Source organism: Poecilia reticulata, chromosome 22 (assembly GCF_904066995.2).
Source record: "Poecilia reticulata chromosome 22, P_reticulata-male-v2, whole genome shotgun sequence".
NCBI lineage: Eukaryota > Metazoa > Chordata > Actinopteri > Cyprinodontiformes > Poeciliidae > Poecilia > Poecilia reticulata.
In genome coordinates this window covers 10347586-10372396 of record NC_088851.1, presented here as the reverse complement: position 1 = coordinate 10372396, position 24811 = coordinate 10347586, and the positions used below count along the sequence as shown (strand labels likewise).

Here is a 24811-nt window from a genome sequence, read left to right as displayed (position 1 = left end):
TAGGTTCAGAATCAATGACAGCAAATTGTAATAAGAATAATTCCACACATTTTGTGAAACCGTTGTAGAAATTGAACTCTTAATCACGGTAGAAATCCTCCTCCGATAACAGGCAAAATACAAATTCACACCAAAATTTAGAATAACATTTTCAAAGACAGTGGTTGTCCATGTGTTATTTTACTTCCACTTTACAATCCTGGTTTGTGTTGTGCCAGCGTATCATAAATTATGTGTATGACAGTATTGTTTCAGTCCTATTCACACCCTTTCAAATAAAGAGCAACCAAAATAAGTAAGCTGGTAGTTAAGTTCATTGTTAGCATGGCTAAATTCATGCTAAGTATGGGTAAAGTTTTAAGGGTTTGAAATTTAATCAAAGTGTGACATCTGTATTCCAAACGATCTTTGTCATATTGTATTTAAAGAAATATGGCAGACTGAGCGCTCTTAGCAGCAAACTATCTTTGACGTATATTCCTCTGGTAACCTTGCCAACCAGAATTTGGGCAGTTACGAGATCATAAATGACTCGTGATCCTTGAATGTACTTTAAAAGTTTTGAACATTGGAAAACTTTCGTCTTTGTAAGTATTTATGTATTTGGAAGACACTTTTGGCATGTGCTGTTTTTGTTTTCCCTTCATAAAATGTAGAGTAGTGTACATATTGCAGTGTTTCCCAGAAAAACGTGCTGAGCGCGGCAGTTGGAGTATATGTTTCGTGAACACTGAATGTACTTTAACAGCTTCAGGGGCGGAGCTATAGGGGGGGCTGCCGTCCCCCGCTCCCCCGAACCGGGCCGGACGGGGGCCCGGGTCTGGAGGTGCCAGGGAGGGAGGAATGGTTTCAAGTCGCTTAAATGTTTGATTATAGACGGAAAAAGTGCGCCCTCACCTGTTGAGAAAGGTGTATCTAATGTTAAAGTCAACAGTTTCGCTGAAATATTTGAAAATATTACTAGTAATTTATGGAATACATAGGTCATGGCGGTGGAGGCCTCAGTCCTTGACCAGGCCCGTTGACCTTATGCTAATGTCTTCTCCCATCTCATAACCCACTTTCCTGTCCAACTATCTGGCGTGGTTTTTGTGCCACCAAGTTGGGCGCTCAGTATTGTTTTATGGTTAAGCACTCAACTTGGTGTCACAAAAATCACGCCAAATATCTGCTGTGGGAAAAAAAGGCCACTAGAGCAAAAAAAAAAGTCCTAAAAAAATAAACTAAATACCAACTGTAAAAAATACATTTAAAATAATTATATTTTTTGCACTTAAGTTGTTTCATCCTTCAAGTGTCCATATCTTTTCTCATCCTTTATCTTTATCACTTTATTTGCTGAAGCTAGCATGTAGATTGGTAGAGACAGGCAATGTTGAATAAAAGACACCTGACCCCAGACTTTATGTGTGTTCACATACTGACCATACTATGTTGCTGTTGTACTTCAAACCTTTTGACCATACTTTTTAACCTGTCTTTGCTATCACGATTACCTGTGTATAAAAAAAACCTATAGTAAATCAACAAAAAATGCTTAGCCTGGTGGAAGTGCAAGTAAAGCTTTGTGACCCGCCAGGTTTACAATACACTTGAGGAAACACTGATTATGTCTGAGTGTAGCTTTAAGATGAGTGTATTAACCAGCTTCTGTTTAGAAAAGCAAGTCTTGCATGGAGACCTTCTATTAGTTGTTCACTGGCTGTCTAGTAGTGTTGTGAGTACAGCACAACTTTCATTTATACAAGTAAAACGTCAAACAAGTCATATAATGACATGAACAAAAGGAGGAGGGATGTGTATAAAATATGACATGCAAAGATTATAAATGAAAATACAAATAGAGGGTCACAGAAATTCTGGACACTTTAACATAATTAATCTTTTGAATTTATCCCTGATCTTTTCAAATGTGTCAGATTGAAACCTACTAGAACAAGAACTTATTTCCTTAATAAACAAACCATATACAATCCAGTGCTAATTATCCAGAGACTTGAGCTTAATCATTTCTTAGGAATAGTTTTTGGGTCAGTGAACTAAAAATACCATACAGGCATCTACACCATCTTTGTGTCTTTGTTAACTGAATACAAATGTTCAGATGCATGATTAGAGTTCATTTAAACTCAGAATGAATTTTAATCCAGAAATGTTTGGTCAAAGGACATGACCAAAACAGGTGGAAATGTTATACTCCTGGGCTCCATAGTTTCTCCAGCAACTGGAGGAACATGAATATTAATACATTGAGCAGGTGTCATAAAGTATTTACCCAGCTCTTCCAGCCAAAGCATTGCCATGTATTAGACCTAGAGATTTTCTACTGAAATGCATACTGCTAAAACCGAGTATCATTAGAGATTGCCTCATTTGTTTCCTACTCCAATTTTTAGTTAGTAGAAATGTTCAACTTTTAACCTCCTAATTATTGTTGTAGAGCCTTGAGATTAGTTGGAAACCAAAATAATTTTCAGCAAAGGCATTTCTATAGCATCTTTTCACTTAGGTAAAGAGTTTGTAAAGAAATGGGGGAAAATATTTATTAACCAATTCTTACTTTTTATTTTTTGGAATGCTCTCAAAGTCTCCACAATGGCAATTGTTGTTTTTTGCTGCTATTGTTAAAACAGATTTATAATATTGTATGGCTCAGACAAAGTGATGTGTTATTGTCTGATGTGTTTCTCCTTCCTTGACTCCAGATTCTGCCTGAGGTCAAGAAACCCATCCCCACTGTGTCTCAATGGTAATTACAAATCACATCAAAAAGAAGTTCGTCTTTCTCCTCTTCTTCACTTTATTGGCCACAGTAATTTTTATCAGGAGATATGGCAGCACTTATCCAAAATTACTGGCTTATCCAAAATTAATGGAGTCTTGCATGCAATCAGTCTCCAAACAGAGCATAACTCCCCTGAAAAACACCAAGCACTTCTTGGTCTCGGCCTACATGGATCAGAGAGTGCAGGGCTTTGACATTCGCCTCATCGGGATATTTCGGAGAGACTCCATCCAGGAACTCCACTGCTTTTTCTGCTGTGCCGGCTACACAAGTGAAACCACTCCGACAAAAGTTTTACAACACTCGGAAAACTTCGGGTTTCCATTCGTCACCACAGACGTCATGTGCCGGATTCCTAAAAAATGCAATGCCACACATGTCACTCTTTTAACGAAGCCCAAGCCTGAGAATAGAGCTGACTGGCTTCCCATAAGGAACAAGAAAACTAACGGAGGAGCAGAGGAAAGGATGGATTTCACTGTGTGCGTCTCCAATCTGTTTGGGGACTACAACAATGTGCTGCAGTTTGCACAGACACTAGAGATGTACAGGTCAGTAATCCTAATCTTTTACTCGAAGGTTTAACATGGTGCAGGAATCAACCTAATTAAGTAAAATCAGCCTTGTTCAGCATTCTTTAAAACTGCAGTAGGTAATTTATAAAAATATAGTTTTTTACAATTTCGTTAAAACCGCTGCTCCTTTACCACTGGGACTACTCAGCCTAGCTCTACTCTACTTAGTCTGCATTACTGATTTTTCTGGCCTGGTACTTCTTTGGGGACCATTGGATCTGAGCTGACCAAAATGTGACGTGAATAGACTGCTGTTCACTGATTGGCCAAGAGGAAAGGTGAAATCAGGAGATTTTTACTGAGGTAGTACAGGAAAAAGTTAACAAAACTCATGAGCAACTGTAATAATATTTAGAACAACAGTGGAAGAATAATTTTACTATTTACAACTCAGCTTTTTGAATTACATACAGGCAGGCACACTGTAATTAATAATTCAGCTGTTCAAAAGCATATACATTTTCTCCAAAACATACCAAACATCATCACCATGAAACAGCTTATGCTGTAGTCCTTATAAAAAACAAACAAAACTTTGGCTTATTTACTGGGAATAATTAACTAATAGCGAAGGTTTCTGAGCAGGTGTTTTTTTTATAGAACTGATAACGGAAGTTTCAGTGAATATGTTTTTCTTCTCTTTTCCACCGAAACTCCTCTGAACCGGGTTGATTTAGGACAGAGGCACCAATTAACCAGAAATGAGAGAAACTGAGGGAAACTCCCTACAGGGGAATAGATGGGTGGAAGGTGCTGTGTACGTGACTGGGAAGATATATAGAAAGAATTGGCTGTTTTAAGTTTCACTTCTTCTTTCTTCTCTCACGCACTGATCTCTGAGACTTACTCTGATTTTCTAAAGACAAATGCACATTTCTCTGATTGATTCAGTGTATCTCACTTTATCAAAATGAAAAACAATGTTCCTAACCAGCCACCATCAGAATCACCTAATCTCACCACAAACACATCACACAGTAAATATTCTCACTTGAGTAATTTTTTTTGGATACTTCACTGAATGAAGAACAAGCTTGCTTAACCAAAAATTCACTAGACACAGACGCACACCTGTAGTTTTAGTTAGTTTTATACGTTTGGTTAAAAAAAAAATCTTTTGCCTGATTTTATTTTGCAATTATGTTGTTTATATGAATTCATTTTGGTCTGTAAAATACCAAAATCTCCACGAGTATATTTTGGTCTAATTTTTAAATATTAAATAATTGATGCTTTGATCAGTTACTAAGTACTTGAGCCGCCTTTTTTTTGCTCTTATTTGAGTAACTTCTTGAATAGCTGCTTTTTAAACATGAGTAAAAATATGTTAAAGTAGTGCTACTCTTACTTGAGTACAATTTTTGGTTACTCTCCCCAACTTTGATAACAACATAACCATCAGATTAAAGTTATAATATGTTATGATAAATGTTTCCACCATAGTACTTTATGTTTGGGAAATATTGTGAGTTATTTTGTCTTTTTTGTCCAAGGTTGCTCGGCGTGAACAGAGTAGTGATCTACAACACCAGCTGTGGCCCGGACCTTGACCGTCTTCTGCAGAGTTACAGCCAGGAGGGCTTTGTGGAAATAGTTTCCTGGCCGATCAACCAATACATGAATCCATCGCGAGGCTGGCTCTTTTCGGAACATGGTGGTGATATTCACTACTTTGGCCAGCTCACCACACTCAACGACTGCATCTACAGATCCATGGAGCGTTCCCGCTACGTCCTGCTAAACGGTATAGATGAGATCATCATGCCGTATCAGCATGACAACCTGAAGTCTCTGATGGACGAGCTGCAGAAGCAGCATCCAAAAGTAGGTTGTTTATCAGTGCATTGCGCTTGTATTTCCAAATACGTTTCCCATCTTTTTATTGAAGCATATTCACATTTTTTAGGTGGGAGTGTTCCTCATTGAGAACCACATCTTTCCCAAGCATCACTTTAAACCAAGTGGCAGGTTTCACCTTCCTAAGTGGAGCAGCGTGCCTGGAATTAATATTCTGGAACATGTTTACAGAGAAGACCCTGACCAAAAGATTTTCCATCCATACAAGATGATCGTTCAGCCAAGGTAGGCCGAGAAATGCTTTCAGTCTTAATCCCAGAAAACTTGCTAAGCCCGGTGGCAGAGGCGCTAGGTTAATCAGCTTGCTGCGTTTTTGAGTTAAAAAATTTTAAAAGTTGGCAAGAAATTTGAAAATAAGAGTTATGTGTTATTGGAAGACATTAACAATACTTAAAAACCAACTGAAAATTCTTAAAAAAGGCATACATAAAAAATATATATGATTAAAATAAATAATTATTTGCACTTCCGTTGTTCCGTCTTAATTAAAGTGTTAAAAATTTCCCTTTATCCATGATTTGTCACTTTTATCAGCTGAAGTTGGTAAGTATGTAAACCAGTAAAGACAGGAAGTGATGAATAAAAATGACACCTGACTTCAGTCTTCTTGTGTTCACTTGTTCACATTGTGCTTCAATCGTTTGATCATAGAGACTCTTTAACCCATCTGGTGTATAGAAAAGCCTATAATAGATGAATAAACTATTCTTAGCCTGGTGGGAGAGCAAGTAAAGCCTGGAGGCCCGCCAGGCTTATAGAACCCTGGGTGATCTCTGGTGGAATATACCAGAATGTTCTACAGTGGTTCCTGTAGTTTTTATGTTATGTACCACCTTAGTAAGTTTGAAGTTTCACTAAACCAGTCCTGATTGCACACAAAATAAGACATAAATGCTTGTCCATTTCTGGACCATCTGGCAGTGTTTTTTTGTCCAAACATGATCCAACATTATGCAGCATTCAGGACAGGCCCAACGTGTCTCCTGTAGCGTAGACCTGACGTCTCTCCTGTAGCGTAGACCTGACGTCTCTCCTGTAGCGTAGACCTGACGTCTCTCCTGTAGCGTAGACCTGACGTCTCTCCTATAGCGTAGACCTGACGTCTCTCCTATAGCGTAGACCTGACGTCTCTCCTGTAGCGTAGACCTGACGTCTCTCCTATAGCGTAGACCTGACGTCTCTCCTGTAGCGTAGACCTGACGTCTCTCCTATAGCGTAGACCTGACGTCTCTCCTGTAGCGTAGACCTGACGTCTCTCCTGTAGCGTAGACCTGACGTCTCTCCTGTAGCGTAGACCTGACGTCTCTCCTGTATCGTAGACCTGACGTCTCTCCTATAGCGTAGACCTGACGTCTCTCCTGTAGCGTAGACCTGACGTCTCTCCTATAGCGTAGACCTGACGTCCCTCCTGTAGCGTAGACCTGACGTCTCTCCTGTAGCGTAGACCTGACGTCTCTCCTGTAGCGTAGACCTGACGTCTCTCCTGTATCGTAGACCTGACGTCTCTCCTATAGCGTAGACCTGACGTCTCTCCTGTAGCGTAGACCTGACGTCTCTCCTGTAGCGTAGACCTGACGTCTCTCCTGTAGCGTAGACCTGACGTCTCTCCTGTAGCGTAGACCTGACGTCTCTCCTGTAGCGTAGACCCGACGTCTCTCGTGTAGGCCCGACGTCGCTGAGCTCCTGTTTGGGGGAACTTGGGGTCCATCCTAACACCGCCTCATAGCTGCTGCTTGCTTCCTCCCAGAATGGCACCTCCTCTGCTGCCAGTACTCTCTGCCTTCCTCCATCATTTGTTAATACAGAACAGACAATCATTATGAGCTACAGGGATCTTTTTGTCATTATGAAACTACAGTGAAAATGTTTGGCAACGTCCAGCTTAGTATGCACACATAAGACATTAAAACTAAAAAAACAACAAAAAAAACATTATATTAATACATTCTTATGAAAAATAAAAACTTTAATGAAAAAGAGAAATCACTTGGAAACAATTAGAAGAAAAAAATAATTAAAAGCAGTTGGTAATAAATAGTAAAACATAATTCAACAAACTCTGAGGCAGATAATTTGCTTTAATGGATTTTAATAAATCACAGTACTTTAATCATTCAAGGGATTGTGACATCTCTAGATCTTACCTGCTTCTTTCTTGAGCTACATCTGGATGACTGGCAGTAGGTCCTGGATGCAGCTGGAAAACATTTTTGTGCATTGTCAATACATAGCATAATTACATTATGTACATAAACAATATTGAAGCATAAAATATCAACATTATAAAATAGTAGATACTCACACACAGTTGCATCTCTGTCCTCATCACGGACATCAGAATGTTCCTGAAGAGTCTGATTGACACAAATGTGACTCCCATTCTCTGGAGTGTCTGTGGAAATAAATGTAAAATTACTTTTTACAGTACTTTATGTACTATACTTTCAGTACTTTCTGTCAAATTAGAGGTCTGTGTATGTCCATTTCTATTTGTAGAGTCACTTTATTTAAGGTGTGTTTTACCATGCTGTATACATGACCAACATCTCACTCTTGTGTATCAATGTCACAGGATGGTGGAGCAGACATCAGTGCATAAAGTGCTCAAATTTTTTGGTCAGATGTACAAGGTCCCACTGAACATTTGTCGGGCCGTTCACGTCCGCAACACCATGAAGAAGATATCCAAACTGCAGGAGCTCAGTGTAGACAAGAGGCTTTGGGATTTTCAGAAAAAATTGATTCCCAACGTGGAGAAGGTGTTGAATAATTCAGGATTGCTCAAATAAAAGTTTATGGATGGACCTGACATGTATGTATGGTCCATCCATGGTCCTGTATACCCTCAGAGGGAGCTTGTTTGGTGTTTCTTTATTCTATTGTTTTCTCATTTAAAACCAGTCAACTGTAAGGTGAATAAATGAAAGCATTGTATTATTGAAAGGAATGGTCGAGTGAAGTTTGTTTGTGTAAGACAGGTTTCTCAGGAAGCAAATTTAAAGTATGAAGCAGCACAGCATATTTTGATGCACCTGTAAAAGCTAATAGGACCAAAGATTTGCTACAGCTGTGAAGCTTAAAATCTTTTTGTTTTTGTTTTTTTGCCTCTAGCAGATGAGTTATTGTTGAATGAATAAACTGACCTGTAGTTTTGATGGGTTTTACTGCATCTTTGTACTGTAATGTGGCGTCTTTTCTGGAAACTTCCTGGAATATTCACGTTTACCTGTTAACAGTAAGGGGGGGGAATTAAACTATTCTTATTATTGTCTACCTATTTTCTTAATTCTTTTATCTACAAATCTCTGATCTATTGACTTTGTGTCCAACTGCATTGAACTTGGCCACTTTGTGTGTACAGATGCTAAAATCAAATTATGTGTTTCATAAGCTATCAAAATAGTTCTGAAAGGTGAATTCTTTTACTTATCATGGAAACATGTTTTAAATCAAGACCACTAAATAAAGCTGATTATTTAAAAAGAACTGATTAAAAATTACATTGAGTTTATAGACTTCCTAGAGGCTGAAACATTTTAAATACAAATTCTGAAATAACTTTAAGAGCAGAAAGTGGGGGAAATAAAGGGTGTAAGTTTTGATAAATATAAATTAACAGAGGTGTCAAATAGGTCAGAAATGATTCTGAAAAATTATAACATTAAAAAGAATGTAATTTAAATACATATTTTTAAGCTTTGGTTTCTGTTAACTGGGAATTTCCCACTTACAGCTAATGAAAATACACTACTTACGATTGCAACATTTACATCTGACCAATACAAAAAAATATTTGAATATAGAAACGTGTGACAAATAAAAAGTATGTTTAGCATCTGCCAAAAGATGAATAGTTTACTGTGATTATTTGGCGAAGTCAGGTTTGTCTCCAAAATGCAGCTGTCTGATTAAATGAAGAAAACAAAAAAGGAGAGTTAGCGCTGGGGCTAATTCACTCTTTGAAAACATTTAATTCTTTGCAATTCTTTGAAATTCTTTCTTGTAAATTCATATTTTGTTATGAATTCGTAAGGATTATATTTTTAAACATAACAGTGTAGTACTTACCAGAGAGTACCTCTAGATGTCACCAGTATCTTTATTCTCTGGACCACCAGTTATCCATCAGTCACTGAAACCACTTTCCTAACATTTATTAATCATTGGATTTCCTAGTTTCCTGATCATAAATTATTCTGAGCTTTTTTTTTTTTTTTTACTTCACCGTACCGCTTTCTGTTGGCTTAGATTTTATTTTTTACTTCTTAACTATACCCGCAATTTTCAATTTTTGTGCTATTTTTTTGAGTAGAACATTTAGGAAGACATAAATAAAAATAATCTAATCCATTGAAAACAGTTTATTCAAACATGATTCAACTTGAAACATTTAAAGCACGTCGTTTGGTATTTTTTATATGTTACATAGAGAGCGTGTTTCATAATGCAGGTTGCTGATTGGCCATCCTCCTCCCAGAGTACTCAAGAAAGGAAGAGGCGTGGAGTGACTCTCTTACTGGCTCTGCCTTGTCTGGTTTCACCATGCAGCTTTGAGTGCTCTAAAATAAAAGAAATTGAATGCAATTTTATTTATTTTTTCTCTACTTTATTCCTCCCTCCCTTATTTCTTTATCGCGCAGGGAGATCTGGAAAGGTCAGGTTTGTGCAGGCGCATCGGGATGAACCAGTTTATTTTCTCAGCAGGACTAAAGGATACTGCTGCATGCTGTCTATGTATCACTCGAGGCTGGCTGGTTGGAGTGGATGACGGCTAAACGAAATAGGAGGTTCTTGGGTAAACTCGTAGGAAATCGATTAATCATTAGTCCATCGCCGCTTTCTCGGCAACTTGTCTGCTAGTTCAAGAGGAAGAAGATCAGCAGTGGCTGCAGTCTCAGCTTCGGGTAAGTGATGAAGCCTTTTTTTTATGTGGGCGAATTCATTTTTGAATTGATTTGGTTGTGTAGCTAAATGCTGTGGTTAATGTCAATATTTTTTTGCCCTTTTCGGTTTGAACTAGTACGATCTGGTTTTCGTCCTGTATTTACTAAAGATGTTTAAAACTTCGGGAAATCCTGGCATCTTAATTGTTAGCTTCATTACAGTAAAATAATGCGCATCCTTTATAAAACGGTGATGAAAAAACTATTAAATGGCCATTGTATTACCACCAGTTTAGCTCTATACGTGCTAAACTGGGTTTTAATTGAACAATAAATTTTATTGTTCACACGTGTACAATCAAACCCTTGAAACTAAGTTTTATAGTATCATGCACTTGTGTGTCGTACCAAGTCACTTGTGTGTCGTACCAAGTCACTTGTATGTCGTACCAAGTCACAACCTTGGTACGACAAAGAGGAACAATAAAAGAGGAAGCGGTGGTTCTTTTTCAAATTCTCACTGGAGTATTTAAAAAGCCTTTTTTTATTATCTGAGAGGAAGCATTCGGAGAAGAGAACTGAAACTAGAGCAGTTAAATGCATCAAATAAATTGCACGTCCTTAAGCTAATACTTTATCTCTGGATTTGAGTCTAAAGTACAGGATATCTTAATATTTTCCCTCTTTTTGTTTTTTTCTGTTTGGATGAAAATAGTTTTATTCATGTCAACAGTTGATGTCTTTGGGCATATTTCAGGTAATGAGCAAGTTCCAGAACCAATTTGGTGGAAAACTTGTCAGCTGTCACTCTAATCTGTGGCTAATGCCTCCAAAGACTTTCTACCAGAGAGTCTGAAAAGTGAAGTTATTAAAAAGAGTTATTTTTCTCTCTTCAGCCAAAACATACACTTGTAGTGGAAAAACCACATACTTGTTTTACAAGACATACGTGTAAGAGTTCATCTAAAATCAGTGCTAAACGTAGTGCCTGCAACTCTACACTGAACAAACTGAAAGTGGTGTCCAAATTAATTCAATCAACAGACCCTACAAGTTCTGACTTCCTGGACAAATATAACATTTAAAGCAGGGTTGAACAAGATCAACTTAGAAATGATTCATTTCAGACATTTAAAATGCAATATTTTTGCTCTGATTATCAATCATTCTCACAATAGCATCCAATAATCAAAGAAGTGACAAAGTTCTTCTACCAGTGGCATCTTCCAAGTTTGATCATGAGAGTAATTCTGTGTATCTTGAGGTTGTGACTTGGACAATCAACCACAACCTCTAAATATACGTTACATCTTTGTTGTATCTGTTGCTGTCTCTTTTGTAATCTCAGTGCATGGTTGCCATTTCTTCCAGTTTTCTTTAGCAATGCTTGTTTTTTACAGACATGTACTGGTCTTAATTTTGGAGCAGATGTGAGGACTTGATGTAGCCATTATTTGATGTACGGAGTTTTTACCTTTTGCTATGGATGTGTTTTCATATAGAAACAAGGTCATCAGGATGTGGAGAGCCAGGTTGTTCACAACATGCAGGAACATGTGTGAGATGGCAGGGAGCCACAGAGGCAAATCCACTGCAAACATTGTACACTGAGGAAATTTGCTTCTTCTATGCGACACGTTTGATAGCTGTGCGTTTGTGTTATGCCCTAGGCATTTGGCTGAAAAAAATCAGAGGGTGAACTAACAATAAGGAGGGGAGACAAAGGTGTAGATTGTAAAGTATAATCAAAACCCTAACCTGCCTCATAACACATCTCATAATACATATGAGATGTAGGTATGATTAGTGTTTGTATGACTGATATCTGAGTGAATATTTCAGGTGTTTTTCAAACCCCTTCTTCAGGACCCAGAGTACTTTTTCTTTTAGATGTGTCTTTGCTCCAGCTCACCTGTGTCAGATGATTGCATCAGGTGCTGCTGAAGGCTGTTAATCATTCATTTATTTTAGTCAGATGTGAGACGGCAGGGAAACGTATAAAACATGGTATTGTGGACCCTGAGGAAATACTGCCATAACCCATTTGCTGTCAGAACAAGTACAAGGTCAGGCCTCCTTTCTTGTTCTGTCATCATCAACTCTGTAACGACTTTTGTTCGGTTAGTCTCGTTGTTGATGCAGCTTCCGTCTGTTGGAAGTTGCTGTTTTTAGTCCAGTTTCCTTATTTTCAACAAGTGTGGTCTCTGCTATCCCACCAATGTTTTTCCCATTTTTAAAGGGGCGGTATTGCGTAAAATGATATGTTTTAGAAATCCTTCGATCTCTAATGGAAACCATTCAGGTCTGCAAAATACCGGGGTGGACCGAGCGCCTCCTTGGAGGCGCAGCTCCTCCTCGGAGATACAGTTTCCAAGTTACCAAACTGTTACACTGGCGTTTTTTCAGTCTTTTTTATTTTTTTACCCAAAACACTAGGTTGAGGTTTACCCAAACCCTAGCGAATGATTTGGAGGAAGTAGAGAAATGAGGCCTACATTTGCTGTACTTGTCGAAAGTTCAAAATACTTTTTCCCCCATCCTTACATGGCTAATTGAATTAGGTAACTTAGGAGTGGAGGACAAAATAAAATGATTTGTAGCAAAGAAAAAGCTTGTATTCTTAAAGCTGCAATAGATAACTTTAATAAAAAAATTTTTTACTCACTTAATCTTTGTTAAAACCACCACTATTTGTAATATCAGACAGATAATCTTTGAAAAAAAGAAGCTACTCCTCTCTGTGGTCTTACTACAGTCTTCAGAAATGCATTGCAGATGCCTCTTTAGTTTCTCTCTTGTTAATTATTTGCCTCCCGTTTCTATTGTATTCACACTCATTCATGCTATTCACCTTCATTACCCTCGGGTGAAACACATCTCCATGCTAGATTTCCAGTAAGAATGTCAGAACTTGTAGGGTCTGTTGATTGAATTATTGATTGATAGTCTTCAGTAATGGTTCAAAATCCTCCCATAAGATTTTTTTTTAAATTTGAATACTTTTATAAGATGACAATTAAGATATTCTACTTTATTAAGAAGAACCTGCACACAAAGGTTTTAGTCCTAGTTTTAACGTCTCCATGTGTTTCACCTGATCTGCCCTCAAAAAGCTCAATTTTTTTTTTCATTGTTCAGCGCAGGTGTTGAGAAGCAGTAAGGTTTTCTGTAACGTTTGAATTCTAGAGTGTGTGTTTATGATCCTTTGTCTGTGGGATTCTCTGTTTTCTTACCCTGATCCACATCTAGTTCCTCGTTCTTTGTTTCGTTTTTCCTGTTCTTGAGTTTTGGAGGTATTGTTTATTACATTTCTCAATGTTGCCCCTCATTAGACACTGTGCCTTCGCTCATGTTTTAACAGTAACATAAATGGAATCTTTTATTTTATGAATTTACCAACATTTTGTATGAACTACTACTCATTTTTTAATTGCTATGTATATTAGATCTGTCACCTGCCATACATGTGAATGATTTCTACTTTGTGTGTTTTAATGATGAACCCCAGGACGAGTAGTTGGGTGTAAATGTTACCGTCACCAGCAGTAGGGGAATCTGGGGCCAGTATCAAGTGGGGAACAGGCAGATGAATCCTGTGCAACCAGATCTGTGGATCACAGAGGAAGCGAGTCGTAACAACGTTTCTCTGGCAAGAGCTCGTTTATGCTCGCAACACTAGAAAAGGTCCAGGTAAACGCCATGCTGGAAATTTGTCCCGGTACGCTGAACAATAGAATTAGAAGTCCTGCATGTGGGCTTAGTTAACCCACATGGGTTGAGGCGAGGACTGTGGCAAATGATTCAAGTTTTACGTGTGTGGGGTTGGTTAGACCCCATTTGTAAACACAAGGGTTAAAGCACTTGTTAAAATGATTGTTTCGTCTTGTATCATGACTGGACCTTTTCAGCTTGATACAGGAGTAAACTTTAGTCACATGATGCTTAATGTCTGCCTGGATTAGAAGCCAAAAGAAACTGTCATGGTTCAAAGTTTTTGATTGCCCATATTGTGCAGCTCTTTAAGTTCAGCGTTTCTGAACCGATTGTGGGTAGAAGTGACCGAAACAGGTGGCTTTGTTGGCTAGCATACACTCAGAGGCGGATCTAGAAAAATATTTATGGGGTGGCAAGAGGGGGGCAGGGATTTTTACAGGGGTGGCAGTATATATATATACACAAAATATTGTTTTAAACTTGTGTAACCTGTATTACATTCTAGGACTATTAGGATTATTTAAAGAAATAATCCAAGTGATTCTTAAAACTAGGTTTGTCTGCTGGAGGAAGTGGCAAATTGTAAAAACACAGAGACAACTAGATGGTGTGAAATTGGTGAATTGTATTAATATTTACAATATATACAAGTTGGTCCACAAGTTCAAGTCCAGAAGGGTTCCTTAAACCAAGGAAGTCAACAAGTCTTTGTTGATGAAAGGGAAAAAGCAAAAATAACAATAATAATCCAGTTCCATCAGAGCCCAAGATTGTTGGGCTGAATCTCCAACCAATTCAGAAGAGTTTCTTGATAGGAAGATGATGTGGTATTCCTGTGATCCGCTAATTGGTTAGCTCGCCAGTCTGGTTGTCATGATACCAGACAATCCGTGATTTTTCCTGGATCCTGAAGCAGACTGCTTGAATGGGAGTCTGCAACACACCTGGCCTGTGTCAACAGGCCTAAATAATCAGTTCACATGTACATGTATTTTCTTATGATTACATGAGTTTAATAATTAAATGCAACTTATGCAAATTCAGTTTTTTACACAACAGTGTTTTATACCCGTAAGCATTTCAGTTTAAATGCGCTATATTTATATCGGTGTGTATAACCAACTCAACAAGCTGGGAAGGCTAGTGCTAGCATGCTAGCTCCCGAACACAACACTCACCAGTTCCCTCTTGACAAACCGTGATCGCTACAACGTTTGGATGAATGACAGTTAACAACTGCTTTGGAAACAGACCAGAAGCCTACCTACACATCAGAATCCGACAGCGACTTCTACCTAGGACGCCGATTTGCATCCATATAAACAGTAGCTGTCAATTTAGGACCCTGACGTGCAGCCGTCACGTGACTTTAAAACCGCGCGAGAACAATGTTGTTCTCGCTTGATTTAGTTTGTAAAGAATACATTAAGGAAAGGAATTCAATAATTAAATCTTTAAATGAAATAAATCTAACAAAATGGAAAATAAAATAAAAACTGAATCCAACAAAAATGATCCTGGTTACACTTGCATTGTTTCAAAATGAGCTTCATGTAGCACCGAGGCTTAAATACAATTTCTTAATATAGTATAGTTAATTATTTTTACGTCTTTCATACTCCTGCTAATTGATATGCATTACTGGACTGGACGGCGCCTATTGGTCGCTATGTGATTCATTATGTCCAGAAAACTATTTTATCCCAATACAGGACAAGGAGAAATCTGTCACAAAAATATTAGCGCCATCATTTGTTATTAGATATATCTATTAAATACGACTTAAAATAAAGATTAGAAAACTGATATTTGATAAATTCTCCATGATACAAATCTATAAACAGTTTAGTTTCTGTTAGTTCTGTCAAGATGCAAGAAGGGGAGAATTTCTACTTATATTGGTCAATCGTTTTATTTTAAATATGCTTTATGAGCCGTAGTTTGACGACTGTCATAAATATCACCATGTTTTTAGAACACAGGGGATTAGCTCAGTTTTTGTCGCTTGTTTTTAGGAATTGCATCGGCTGCAGTGCGCCACAATAAAGGTACAATAAAGCTGATAAACAGGTGAAGAACCAAACTAGACAGAACCACTTCTGACTGTTTGCCAAGCCAAACATCCAATAAACGTTCCACCAAGTCACTACTAAGGCACTGGGGTCATGATTCTCAACACATTTAAAAGAAGGTTCAATGTCCAAACTTATTGATTGTTCTTGGTGATTTATTTTCCTCTTTCACCAAACAATTACAGACATCAAACTTTCATTTGTTCTCATGCTACCACTCTGAAAAACCATCGGCCCCAAACATTTCCCGCACAAAAAAGTAGCAAAAACACTCAAACAGAACATCCAGTCTGTTACATTATGCTGTCAGGCTTAATGTCTATATTGTGATTATTAATAAGTTTTCGCCTGAGCGCAGTGGTGGTTGATTAGCTGATTTAAGCAGCTGCTCTACTGATGACGTGGTGGGCGGGTTGACCTGTTTTAGTGCTAACGGAACCAAAACACACTGAATTGCGCAGCACATGCTAAGATTATCAAAGTCAACAGCAGACCAGCAACAGTTATGCTAAATTAAAAAGTTTTCCTCACCTGTGAAATCTGAAGCCCTGATTACCATTATCTACGGTTGAATTAACTACTAAACATTGCGTCCGTTGTTCTGACTCTTTGCGTGATTGTAGTAGTTTCCTGACCACCGATATTCCTGACTCAATGGACAGTGATGGGCTATCTGAATCCAGGCTTCGAGGCTTGTACCGAGTAAAAAGGGGGCGTGTCCGATGAAGCCCCGCTTCGAGGCTTGTGTCGTCTTGCTGAAAACCACGTGACTGGCAACAAACGAGGCCTCGCATTGCATGGGTCACGTGACTGCTTCACTTTGCGTGTCGGTTTTCAAATTAAAAGCGCGATGAGCCGTGCTGCATCATGGGTTGTTGTCCTTTTGGTCTCGCACCAGAGGAGGATATTTGTCTTCAGTAGCCAAAATAAAATGAACATTGACCAACATATTTGATGTGTATTGATGATGGCACTCATCAAAATGTAATGTTTGTTACTGCTTTTCTCAATTGTAGATTATGTTTTGTTTTAAAATAATTATCCATCCATCCATCCATTTCTTGACACCCTTGTCCCTCATTGGGGTCGGGAGGGTTGCTGGTGCCCATCTCCAGCTAACATTTCGGGCGAGAGGTGGGGTACACCCTGGACAGGTCGCCAGTCTGTTTTTTATAATTATATTTTTGTGATTTTATGATGTAAATCTCTTTGAACTGCATTGCTGCTGTAATGTGCTACACTGGTAAACTTGATTAATTGTCTGAAATGGAGCCAGCAAGAGGAAAATCTGATATCTGGGAATACTTTGATGATCGCTCATAATAAAATTCTTAGATAACAATAATTAACCCCTCCACCTCCCAATTTCTCACCTTCTGCAAAGTTCCCCTATTATTTGTAGTCTGATTGGCAAATATATATCAGTCTTGCACAGCAGAAACAGATTTAACCCTGTTGCAGAACTAAAATTCAACATGTAGCCAAATATAAGGGATGAGAGCCAATTCTAAATCCAAGAAAAAGCAAATGTCCCAACAGGCCCTGCACTCCCAAGACACTAAAACATCAAATGTCTTTATTGTCAAATCAGTCTGACATAAAAGAAAACCCAACACACCCACTGACATTCAACATAAACCAGGATTAGATTGGCTACAAATAATTTTAATAATTAAAACATAAGACGATTAAATATGGTTTCATTGATTCTCCTGTTACTAAACATGAGTTTGATGAAAACTTTGTGACAATATTGCATTTACTAATTTTTGGAAGTATGATCCAACTGAGTGACGAGGCTGTTACAGTTTCACCAGCAGATGTCACTAGTGAGCAATGAATGAAGCATCGAGTAATGAACCTTTTTGCAAAGGGCTGGAAAGGTTCATTGCTTCATGAGGCTTCATTCTTGACTCAATGGACAGCAATAGCGCATGTGTGACTTACGATAAATCACGTAATGTCCAGTCCAGTAATGTCCATCAATGCTGCTGGCGCTCTGTCCTTCTCTTGTACTTCCTGCTACTTATAAGGTTACATTGTGTTGCATTCAAAGTTGTCGGAAAAAAGAGTTTCATGCGCTTAATGTCCGATTTGCCATAATTATTTATTGAATTCATTGTCGCTAGCGGGGGTGGCAACATGGGTGGCGAGGTTCTCGTTCACCCCATGCCACCCCAGTAGATCCGCCCCCTGGGCTGCATATTTCCAATCTCCTTGAAGATATGTAAACATAACGCTCCTTCCCAAGGACATTCCTGGATAACATCTTTATCGGACTTCTGCTGGGAGGTTGAGCAACGTGGTTTCATGGCCGTGTGACGTCCCCGCCTTCACTCATATCTTTGTTTTGACCTTTGTTTTGTCTGAATGTTGCCATGTGCCCTAATGTGACCTTTCCACTTTTTATTTCATTCCCCTTTTATTATTTAGAAACTGTGGAGTACTCACTTTTAACCCAGAAAAGGAATTTGATTAGTCACTCTTTAGTTTATTTTCTTTTTTAGAAAATGTACCGTACTCGGACCAACGTTTTACTTCTTAGATTGATTTTTATATTATTATGCAGAGACACCTATTAGTGCAACCCAGAACAGGAATTGGAACAAACTTAGAATCCAGAAAAAAATGTATTCCAGAACAGGAACATTTAGTTTTTATTATTACTTAGAAACTGTGGAGTTCTCGGTACTTTTTACAAATTTAGAGCGCACTTAGAAAGTCCAGAGATTACTTACATAACACTTATTTGGGAACCCAGAACAGGGATTAGAAAAACTTAGAATCTAGAAAAAACTACCTTAGTGTAATCCACAAGAAGGGTTACTTTAAATACCTTTTAATAGTAGATGGCAATACCAACACTACAAAAGTATAAGAAAGTTAGGCCTGATCAGGAGATTCTAAATTCAGGGGAGCCTAGGTGTGAACAACAGAGGAGAGCACACAATGTATATAAAAAAGTAGAATTTAATATAAACATTTGTGGATCCATATTGTACAAATAAACAAAAATTGCGCGCTTTTTTAAAATAAATAAATAAAATAAACCGGTCTTTTTTATATCTGTCAAATATTCTTTCCAAGTTTGTTTAGTCTTTCCAATATGTCTGTGAAATATTTTTTTATGCTTCACAGCTGGTGACCAGTCGGGTCACTGTCTACCAGTCCACTTGGTCCTCTGGGCTGGGGCTCGCCATCCAAGTTCTTGTAAGGTTGATCTTTATGTCTCTGGCACAATGTTTCAAAAGTGCACCATAAGAAAAAAAAAACCTGACCTGGAAGAAGGTCAAAGTAAAGTAAAGTATCTTAAAACTCAGGATGCTAATATCAACAAAGCAATTCAACAATTCAAATTTCAATCTAAAAGTGCCAAAGTACATTTATAACACTAAATCTAACATTCAAAATGTGGATTAGAAACCCGCATTAGCTCTGACCTACAGAGAGCAGAAAGTTCCTAAGTAATAAGAACACATCACAGCACCATCACATTAACAACGTTGAAATATTAAAACGTACTAATAGAAAAAGAAGTAAATTTACATGGAAAAAATACAACATGCACAATAATAATGATATAACATTTATAATACAATTTGATTTTTTTATTAAATTTGAACAGTTATTAGGTATTTTAGCCAATTTTTAGTGAATTTACTGGGCCAACGGCTGAGCGCGTGCGATTACTCACCGATGCTTCAATGCTATATAACTACCAGGGATTTTTCCGGACGTCAGCTGTTAGAAGCTTTTGGAGATCTAATTAAAAAAAACAGATTCACTATTTTTGAATTATGAATTCTGAGATAGTAATTTAACATTGTCTTACCGATTTCCAGGTTTCTTCAAGGAATTTAACACAATCCTACAGGGGGATTCACGGGACAACCGTCAGCTATCAGCTCTCACGGGAGTTAGACGCAATCTGAGCTAAATCTCAGCGCTGCAGTTAAAGGGGCGGGACAAACAACCTGATTGGCTGATGTGAAATAGACGGTGCCAGTTATTGGTTGTTTAAAATGTCACTAAAAGCAATCATTAAAGGGATATTTCACAGGTTTAAAAGATTTTTAGCACATTTTTTATCAATATTTAAGAACATATTTACAAACATTCTTTTTATTTTTTACTTAAATACTTTTTAATCTCGTTGTGGAATGATATATTAAATCAACATCTATTCATTTTACTTGTGTTTTTAACACTGGGTTACATTAGCAGTGTCTTTTTAGACTCCAGTTCTTCCAACCCAGAAGAGGAATCAGACCAGAGGATACTTATCTATCAACCTTGAACAGAAGCACCTTGTTTACATACTTCAGCTCAACATTAGATTATTTTTCTTCTTTTCCTCTTTCCTGTGATTTATTTTGTTTGTATTTCCTTTTATTTCTTGTAAAGCACTTTGTATTGCCTTGAAAATGAGCTGTATAAATAAAATTACCTTTAATGCCTGATTTGTATAACAGATTCAGAATGGCCCTGATGTTTTTTCTCTTCCTTTGATTCCAGGTTCTGCCTGAGATCAGCAACCCATCCCACCATGTCAAAATCCATCAGAATAAAGTTCCTTTGCCTCCTCTTGATCACCATATGCGTAATCACGGTCTTTGTTAGCAACAGATCACGCAGCTTCAAGCCGAGACCAGTTGTTCCAGAGGTTTGTCCACGATCAGTCTCCAAACAGAGCATAACTCCCCTGAAAAACACCAAGCACTTATTGGTCTCGGCCTACATGGATCAGAGAGCGCAGGGCTTTGACATTCGCCTCATCGGGATATTTCGGAGAGACTCCATCCAGGAACTCCACTGCTTTTTCTGCTGTGCCGGCTACACGAGTGAAACCACTCCGACAAAAGTTTTACAACACTCTGACAACTTCGGGTTTCCATTCGTCACCACAGACATCATGTGCCGGATTCCTAAAAACTGCAATGCCACACATGTCACTCTTTTGACGAAGCCCGAGCCTGAGAATAGAGCTGACTGGCTTCCCATAAGGAACAAGAAAACTAACGGAGGAGCAGAGGAAAGGATGGATTTCACTGTGTGCGTCTCCAATCTGTTTGGGGACTACAACAATGTGCTGCAGTTTGCACAGACACTAGAGATGTACAGGTCAGTAATCCTAATCCTTACTAGTGGGGAAACCTCAGTTTATGATTTACAATGGGAAATTGAGGTTCACAGATCTCTTTCTACCCTCAAATCAAACTCACCTAAAATAATTCTGGGTTAAAACTTCTAGTTGACATCAAAAACCAATTCATAATGTCAGAAAATCTTTCATTTTTAAACCTAATTTCTACTGGATTCACAAACGGTGACCTGTACATGTATCTTTCTTAAATGATGTGTGCAGATTGCCTTCCTACTGCAGGAAAGAAGCACCTAGTCGCTGCAAAGCTGCACAAACATTTAGCACTTCAGGCTGCTTTACCTGCAGTGTCAAAAAGTTTAGTAGGTGATTTTATTTTTGTCTTTTTTGTCCAAGGTTGCTCGGCGTGAACAGAGTAGTGATCTACAACACCAGCTGTGGCCCGGACCTTGACCGTCTTCTGCAGAGTTACAGCCAGGAGGGCTTTGTGGAAATAGTTTCCTGGCCGATCGACCAATACATGAATCCATCGCGAGGCTGGCTCTTTTCGGAACATGGTGGTGATATTCACTACTTTGGCCAGCTCACCACACTCAACGACTGCATCTACAGATCCATGGAGCGTTCCCGCTACGTCCTGCTAAACGATATAGATGAGATCATCATGCCGTATCAGCATGACAACCTGAAGTCTCTGATGGACGAGCTGCAGAAGCAGCATCCAAAAGTAGGTTGTTTATCAGTGCAATGCGCTTGTATTTCCAAATACGTTTCCCATCTTTTTATTGAAGCATATTCACATTTTTAGGTGGGAGTGTTCCTCATTGAGAACCACATCTTTCCCAAGCATCACTTTAAACCAAGTGGCAGGTTTCACCTTCCTAAGTGGAGCAGCGTGCCTGGAATTAATATTCTGGAACATGTTTACAGAGAAGACCCTGACCAAAAGATTTTCCATCCATACAAGATGATCGTTCAGCCAAGGTAGGCCGAGAAATGCTTTCAGTCTTAATTTATGTTTAAATTTAATTGGTAAAGTCCGAATTTAAATATATGTTGTTTTTTTTTAAATGACAATAAAACGGATACTCAACCACTTCGGACCATAGCAGGATGTTGTACAATGATTCTCAAATGTTTTTGTAACCTGTACCACCTGAGTAAATGAACCTTGATCATCATTTCTTTTTACTTTATTCCGCCAATAGTGTAACCCTGTTCTGGTAGTATTACTCTGTTCTCATAGGCTACTTCTTCTACTGGCTTGAACAGCCAGTCTTAATTTGAACTCTGCTGTCACCTAGTGACCGGAGGCTTGTTTAGCAGTCAAACATGAATAAAGACATAGTAAAGTCTGGTTTCTCGTGAGAAGTACTAATTTAAAGTGTGTTTTACTGTTCTGTATACCTAACCAACATCTAACTCTTGTGTACCGATGCCGCAGGATGGTTGAGCAGACATCAGTGCATGGAGTGCTCCAAATTTTTGGGCAGAAGTACAAAGTCCCGCTGGACGTTTGCCGGATCATTCACGTCCGTGTCGCCCTACGGAAATCACTAAAACTGGAGGAGCTCCATGTGGACAAGCGGCTGTGGGATTTTCAGGAAGAATTGATTCCCCACGTGGACAAAGTGTTGGAAAATCTGGGGTTCCTATAATAGAAGTTGAAGGATGGGGTCAGAAGGAAAGACCAGGCAATGAGGATCCTGTTTCGCAGCTTAAAGCTGACGGTGAATGCATGCCCTCAGAGGGAGCTTGTTTTGTACTTTTACAGACTTTTTTTCCCCCAATATATAGCCAGTACACGCGAGTAAGTTTTGCAATGTAATTATGTGGTGCATGTGCACTGGTAGTTAAACTATTCACGTACGTGTAACACGCCTTTTTCTGTTTTCATAAATGACTCAGGGATTTTTAAGTTATTTGTTTTATCAACTGGACTTAGTTTGCATGTAAAGGTATTTTGTCAATGCTATATGCACAAGTAACAGAAATTAATTCCTAGAAACTTGAAAAATGTATTGTCGATACCAAACCTTTTAATGCTGCCATTTACTTTTGAACACTTTGGATTTGACTGTTTGTCTCTTGCTTGCATGTGATGTCTGAGTTTGTTTGTCAGGAAGTAACTATCACCACAGCTTGTGTATGAATATGAGCCAGCACAAGATAATCTGTGGTAACTGAACTGCTACTGTGTCCTTGGATTTTTTGGGGGATTGGGGGTTTTGGGCGGGAGGAGGGTTGTATATGGCATGTCTCGCTTCATGTACTTTTAACAAATATGCAAAAAGACACTTCTCTTTATAAGTTACGTACTGCTGCTTTAATATTTGCTACAACTGCAAAGTTTAGAGAAGTTTTTTCCATCCATTTCGGCATCAGCTTACTCTGGCAGATGAAAAATTGTAAAATGTCAATTGACCTTAAGTTTCAATGGCATTTGTCGCTCTTAATTTTGTGGATTTTCTAACTACATATAGAAAGTAACATATCCTGTTAACCTGGGTCATTGGTTCTGTATAGCAGAGCAAATTATCTGCATTCTAGATTATTTGCAGATCCTTAACATCCTGAAGTTTCGAGGAAGTTCTGAAAACTTCCTGGAATGTTTTTAACAGGTTATATAAAAAGAGGAAATCTAAAGATACACCATGAAGATGTATATTTGTATCCTCATCTGATGTTTGTTCAGTCTTCATACTGTACTCCTAGTAGGACATATAAGTTGAATATATTCATGTCAAATTAAAGCTGCAGCAGGAATCCATCTAATTGTACCATTAGGCCACTGTCTAAAGCTCTGTTCAGAAATTAACTGTTTGATTTCCTGCTGCATGCACAGAAACATTTTCAGCTCCTCAGCCTTTGCTTGGATATTTTACATTACAGTTTACTAACCTCAGGGTTTCCCTCAGCGTACTATAAGCCTGGCGGGCCACCAGACTTTACTTGTGTCTCCACCAGGCTAAGTGTTGCTTATTTAAGTTTTTTGTTAAATGTTTGCATTTTTTAAGACTTCATAGTTGGTGATCAGGTATTAATCTTCCAATTTTCCAGTAACACGTAATTATCAAATGACGTTTTCAAATTTCTTGTCAACTTTAAACATTTTTTAACTCAAAAATACTACGGGTTGCTGGATGAATGACCGATTGCCTAGCGCCTCAACCACCGGGCTTAGCAAGTTTTCTGGGGGAAACTTTGAATCTTATTCAGGAAAATGATGTTTTGATAAAAGAGAAAAACTTAATACTCTTCATTTAAAGTGCTAACAGCAAAGACTCCTCTCAGGTTACGTAGATAAATTCTGGCTAATGTTGGACTGTAAATGATGCCGGTCCACACGTCTCAATCTGTGTACCTGCATCAAACAACGACCAAAAGCAGAGGTTTCCAGAGTGTGAGAAAACAAATACAAGGTTTTAAAAGAATAACTCATGGGCTAATGTTACTGAAATGGACTAAAGACATTTTAGACCACAACACTGGAAACAGCTGATTGAAAAAGCTTTTTTAAATGGGACAAAGGTTTGAGAATGAAAAATAGACTTCTCTGTTGGCGTGTAGCAGCATCAACAGTACAGAGCAGCTTTATTGCAGGCTCTGCATTTTCTTGTGATAAACCCTGATATGTCATCTGATCTGTGGCACAGAAATCCAATTTGTTTTATTTCACTGTATAAACATCTCTGCAGAGTATTGTTGTCCTATTCCCTTTGGGATGCAATGTGTGTTAGGATCAATTATTTTCCACTGGGTCATAGTTTTATCCTTTCATACATAAAACACTATTTTTAACTCAATAAAAATATCCAACTTTT

General features: G+C 38.3%; 2 protein-coding genes and 1 long non-coding RNA gene across 4 annotated transcripts; 2 read left to right on the top strand and 1 right to left on the bottom strand.

The window, feature by feature from the left end:
- Window positions 1-446: 446 nt before the first annotated feature.
- LOC103458459 (beta-1,4-galactosyltransferase galt-1-like) lies at window positions 447-8065 on the top strand. Its single transcript, XM_081603374.1, has 5 exons — window positions 447-587; window positions 2706-3336; window positions 4854-5184; window positions 5267-5442; window positions 7790-8065. Exons 2-5 carry the CDS (start codon window positions 2747-2749, stop codon window positions 8004-8006), a joined length of 1314 nt encoding a protein of 437 aa, XP_081459500.1. The 5' UTR covers window positions 447-587; window positions 2706-2746; the 3' UTR covers window positions 8007-8065.
- A 1607-nt stretch (window positions 8066-9672) lies between these two features.
- On the top strand, window positions 9673-23173 carry LOC103458488 (beta-1,4-galactosyltransferase galt-1-like). Of its 2 annotated transcripts, XM_081603375.1 has the most exons (5): window positions 9673-10121; window positions 20402-21007; window positions 21384-21714; window positions 21796-21971; window positions 22432-23173. In XM_081603375.1, the coding sequence occupies exons 2-5, from the start codon at window positions 20433-20435 to the stop codon at window positions 22643-22645; spliced, it is 1296 nt and encodes a 431-aa protein (XP_081459501.1). In that variant the 5' UTR covers window positions 9673-10121; window positions 20402-20432; the 3' UTR covers window positions 22646-23173. The 2 variants fall into 2 exon arrangements, with proteins under 2 accessions (XP_081459501.1, XP_008397553.2); XM_008399331.2 differs by lacking the exon at window positions 9673-10121 and having other exon boundaries at window positions 20321-21007.
- Window positions 14420-17180, bottom strand: LOC103458457 (uncharacterized). The gene is made up of 2 exons (XR_532585.2): window positions 16418-17180; window positions 14420-14763 (listed from the first exon to the last, which is right to left on the bottom strand). It is a non-coding gene; the product is annotated as an uncharacterized LOC103458457 (long non-coding RNA).
- Window positions 23174-24811: the final 1638 nt, after the last annotated feature.

Bases quoted from the DNA above. Each gene is read 5' to 3' on its own strand.
- LOC103458459 (XM_081603374.1), top strand. From the start codon at position 2,747: ATGGTAATTACAAATCACATCAAAAAGAAGTTCGTCTTTCTCCTCTTC. The intron at 5,185-5,266 runs GTAGGTTGTTTA...CACATTTTTTAG, and splicing joins TGCAGAAGCAGCATCCAAAA to GTGGGAGTGTTCCTCATTGA. The intron at 5,443-7,789 runs GTAGGCCGAGAA...TCAATGTCACAG, and splicing joins AAGATGATCGTTCAGCCAAG to GATGGTGGAGCAGACATCAG.
- LOC103458488 (XM_081603375.1), top strand. From the start codon at position 20,433: ATGTCAAAATCCATCAGAATAAAGTTCCTTTGCCTCCTCTTGATCACC. The intron at 21,715-21,795 runs GTAGGTTGTTTA...TCACATTTTTAG, and splicing joins TGCAGAAGCAGCATCCAAAA to GTGGGAGTGTTCCTCATTGA. The intron at 21,972-22,431 runs GTAGGCCGAGAA...CCGATGCCGCAG, and splicing joins AAGATGATCGTTCAGCCAAG to GATGGTTGAGCAGACATCAG.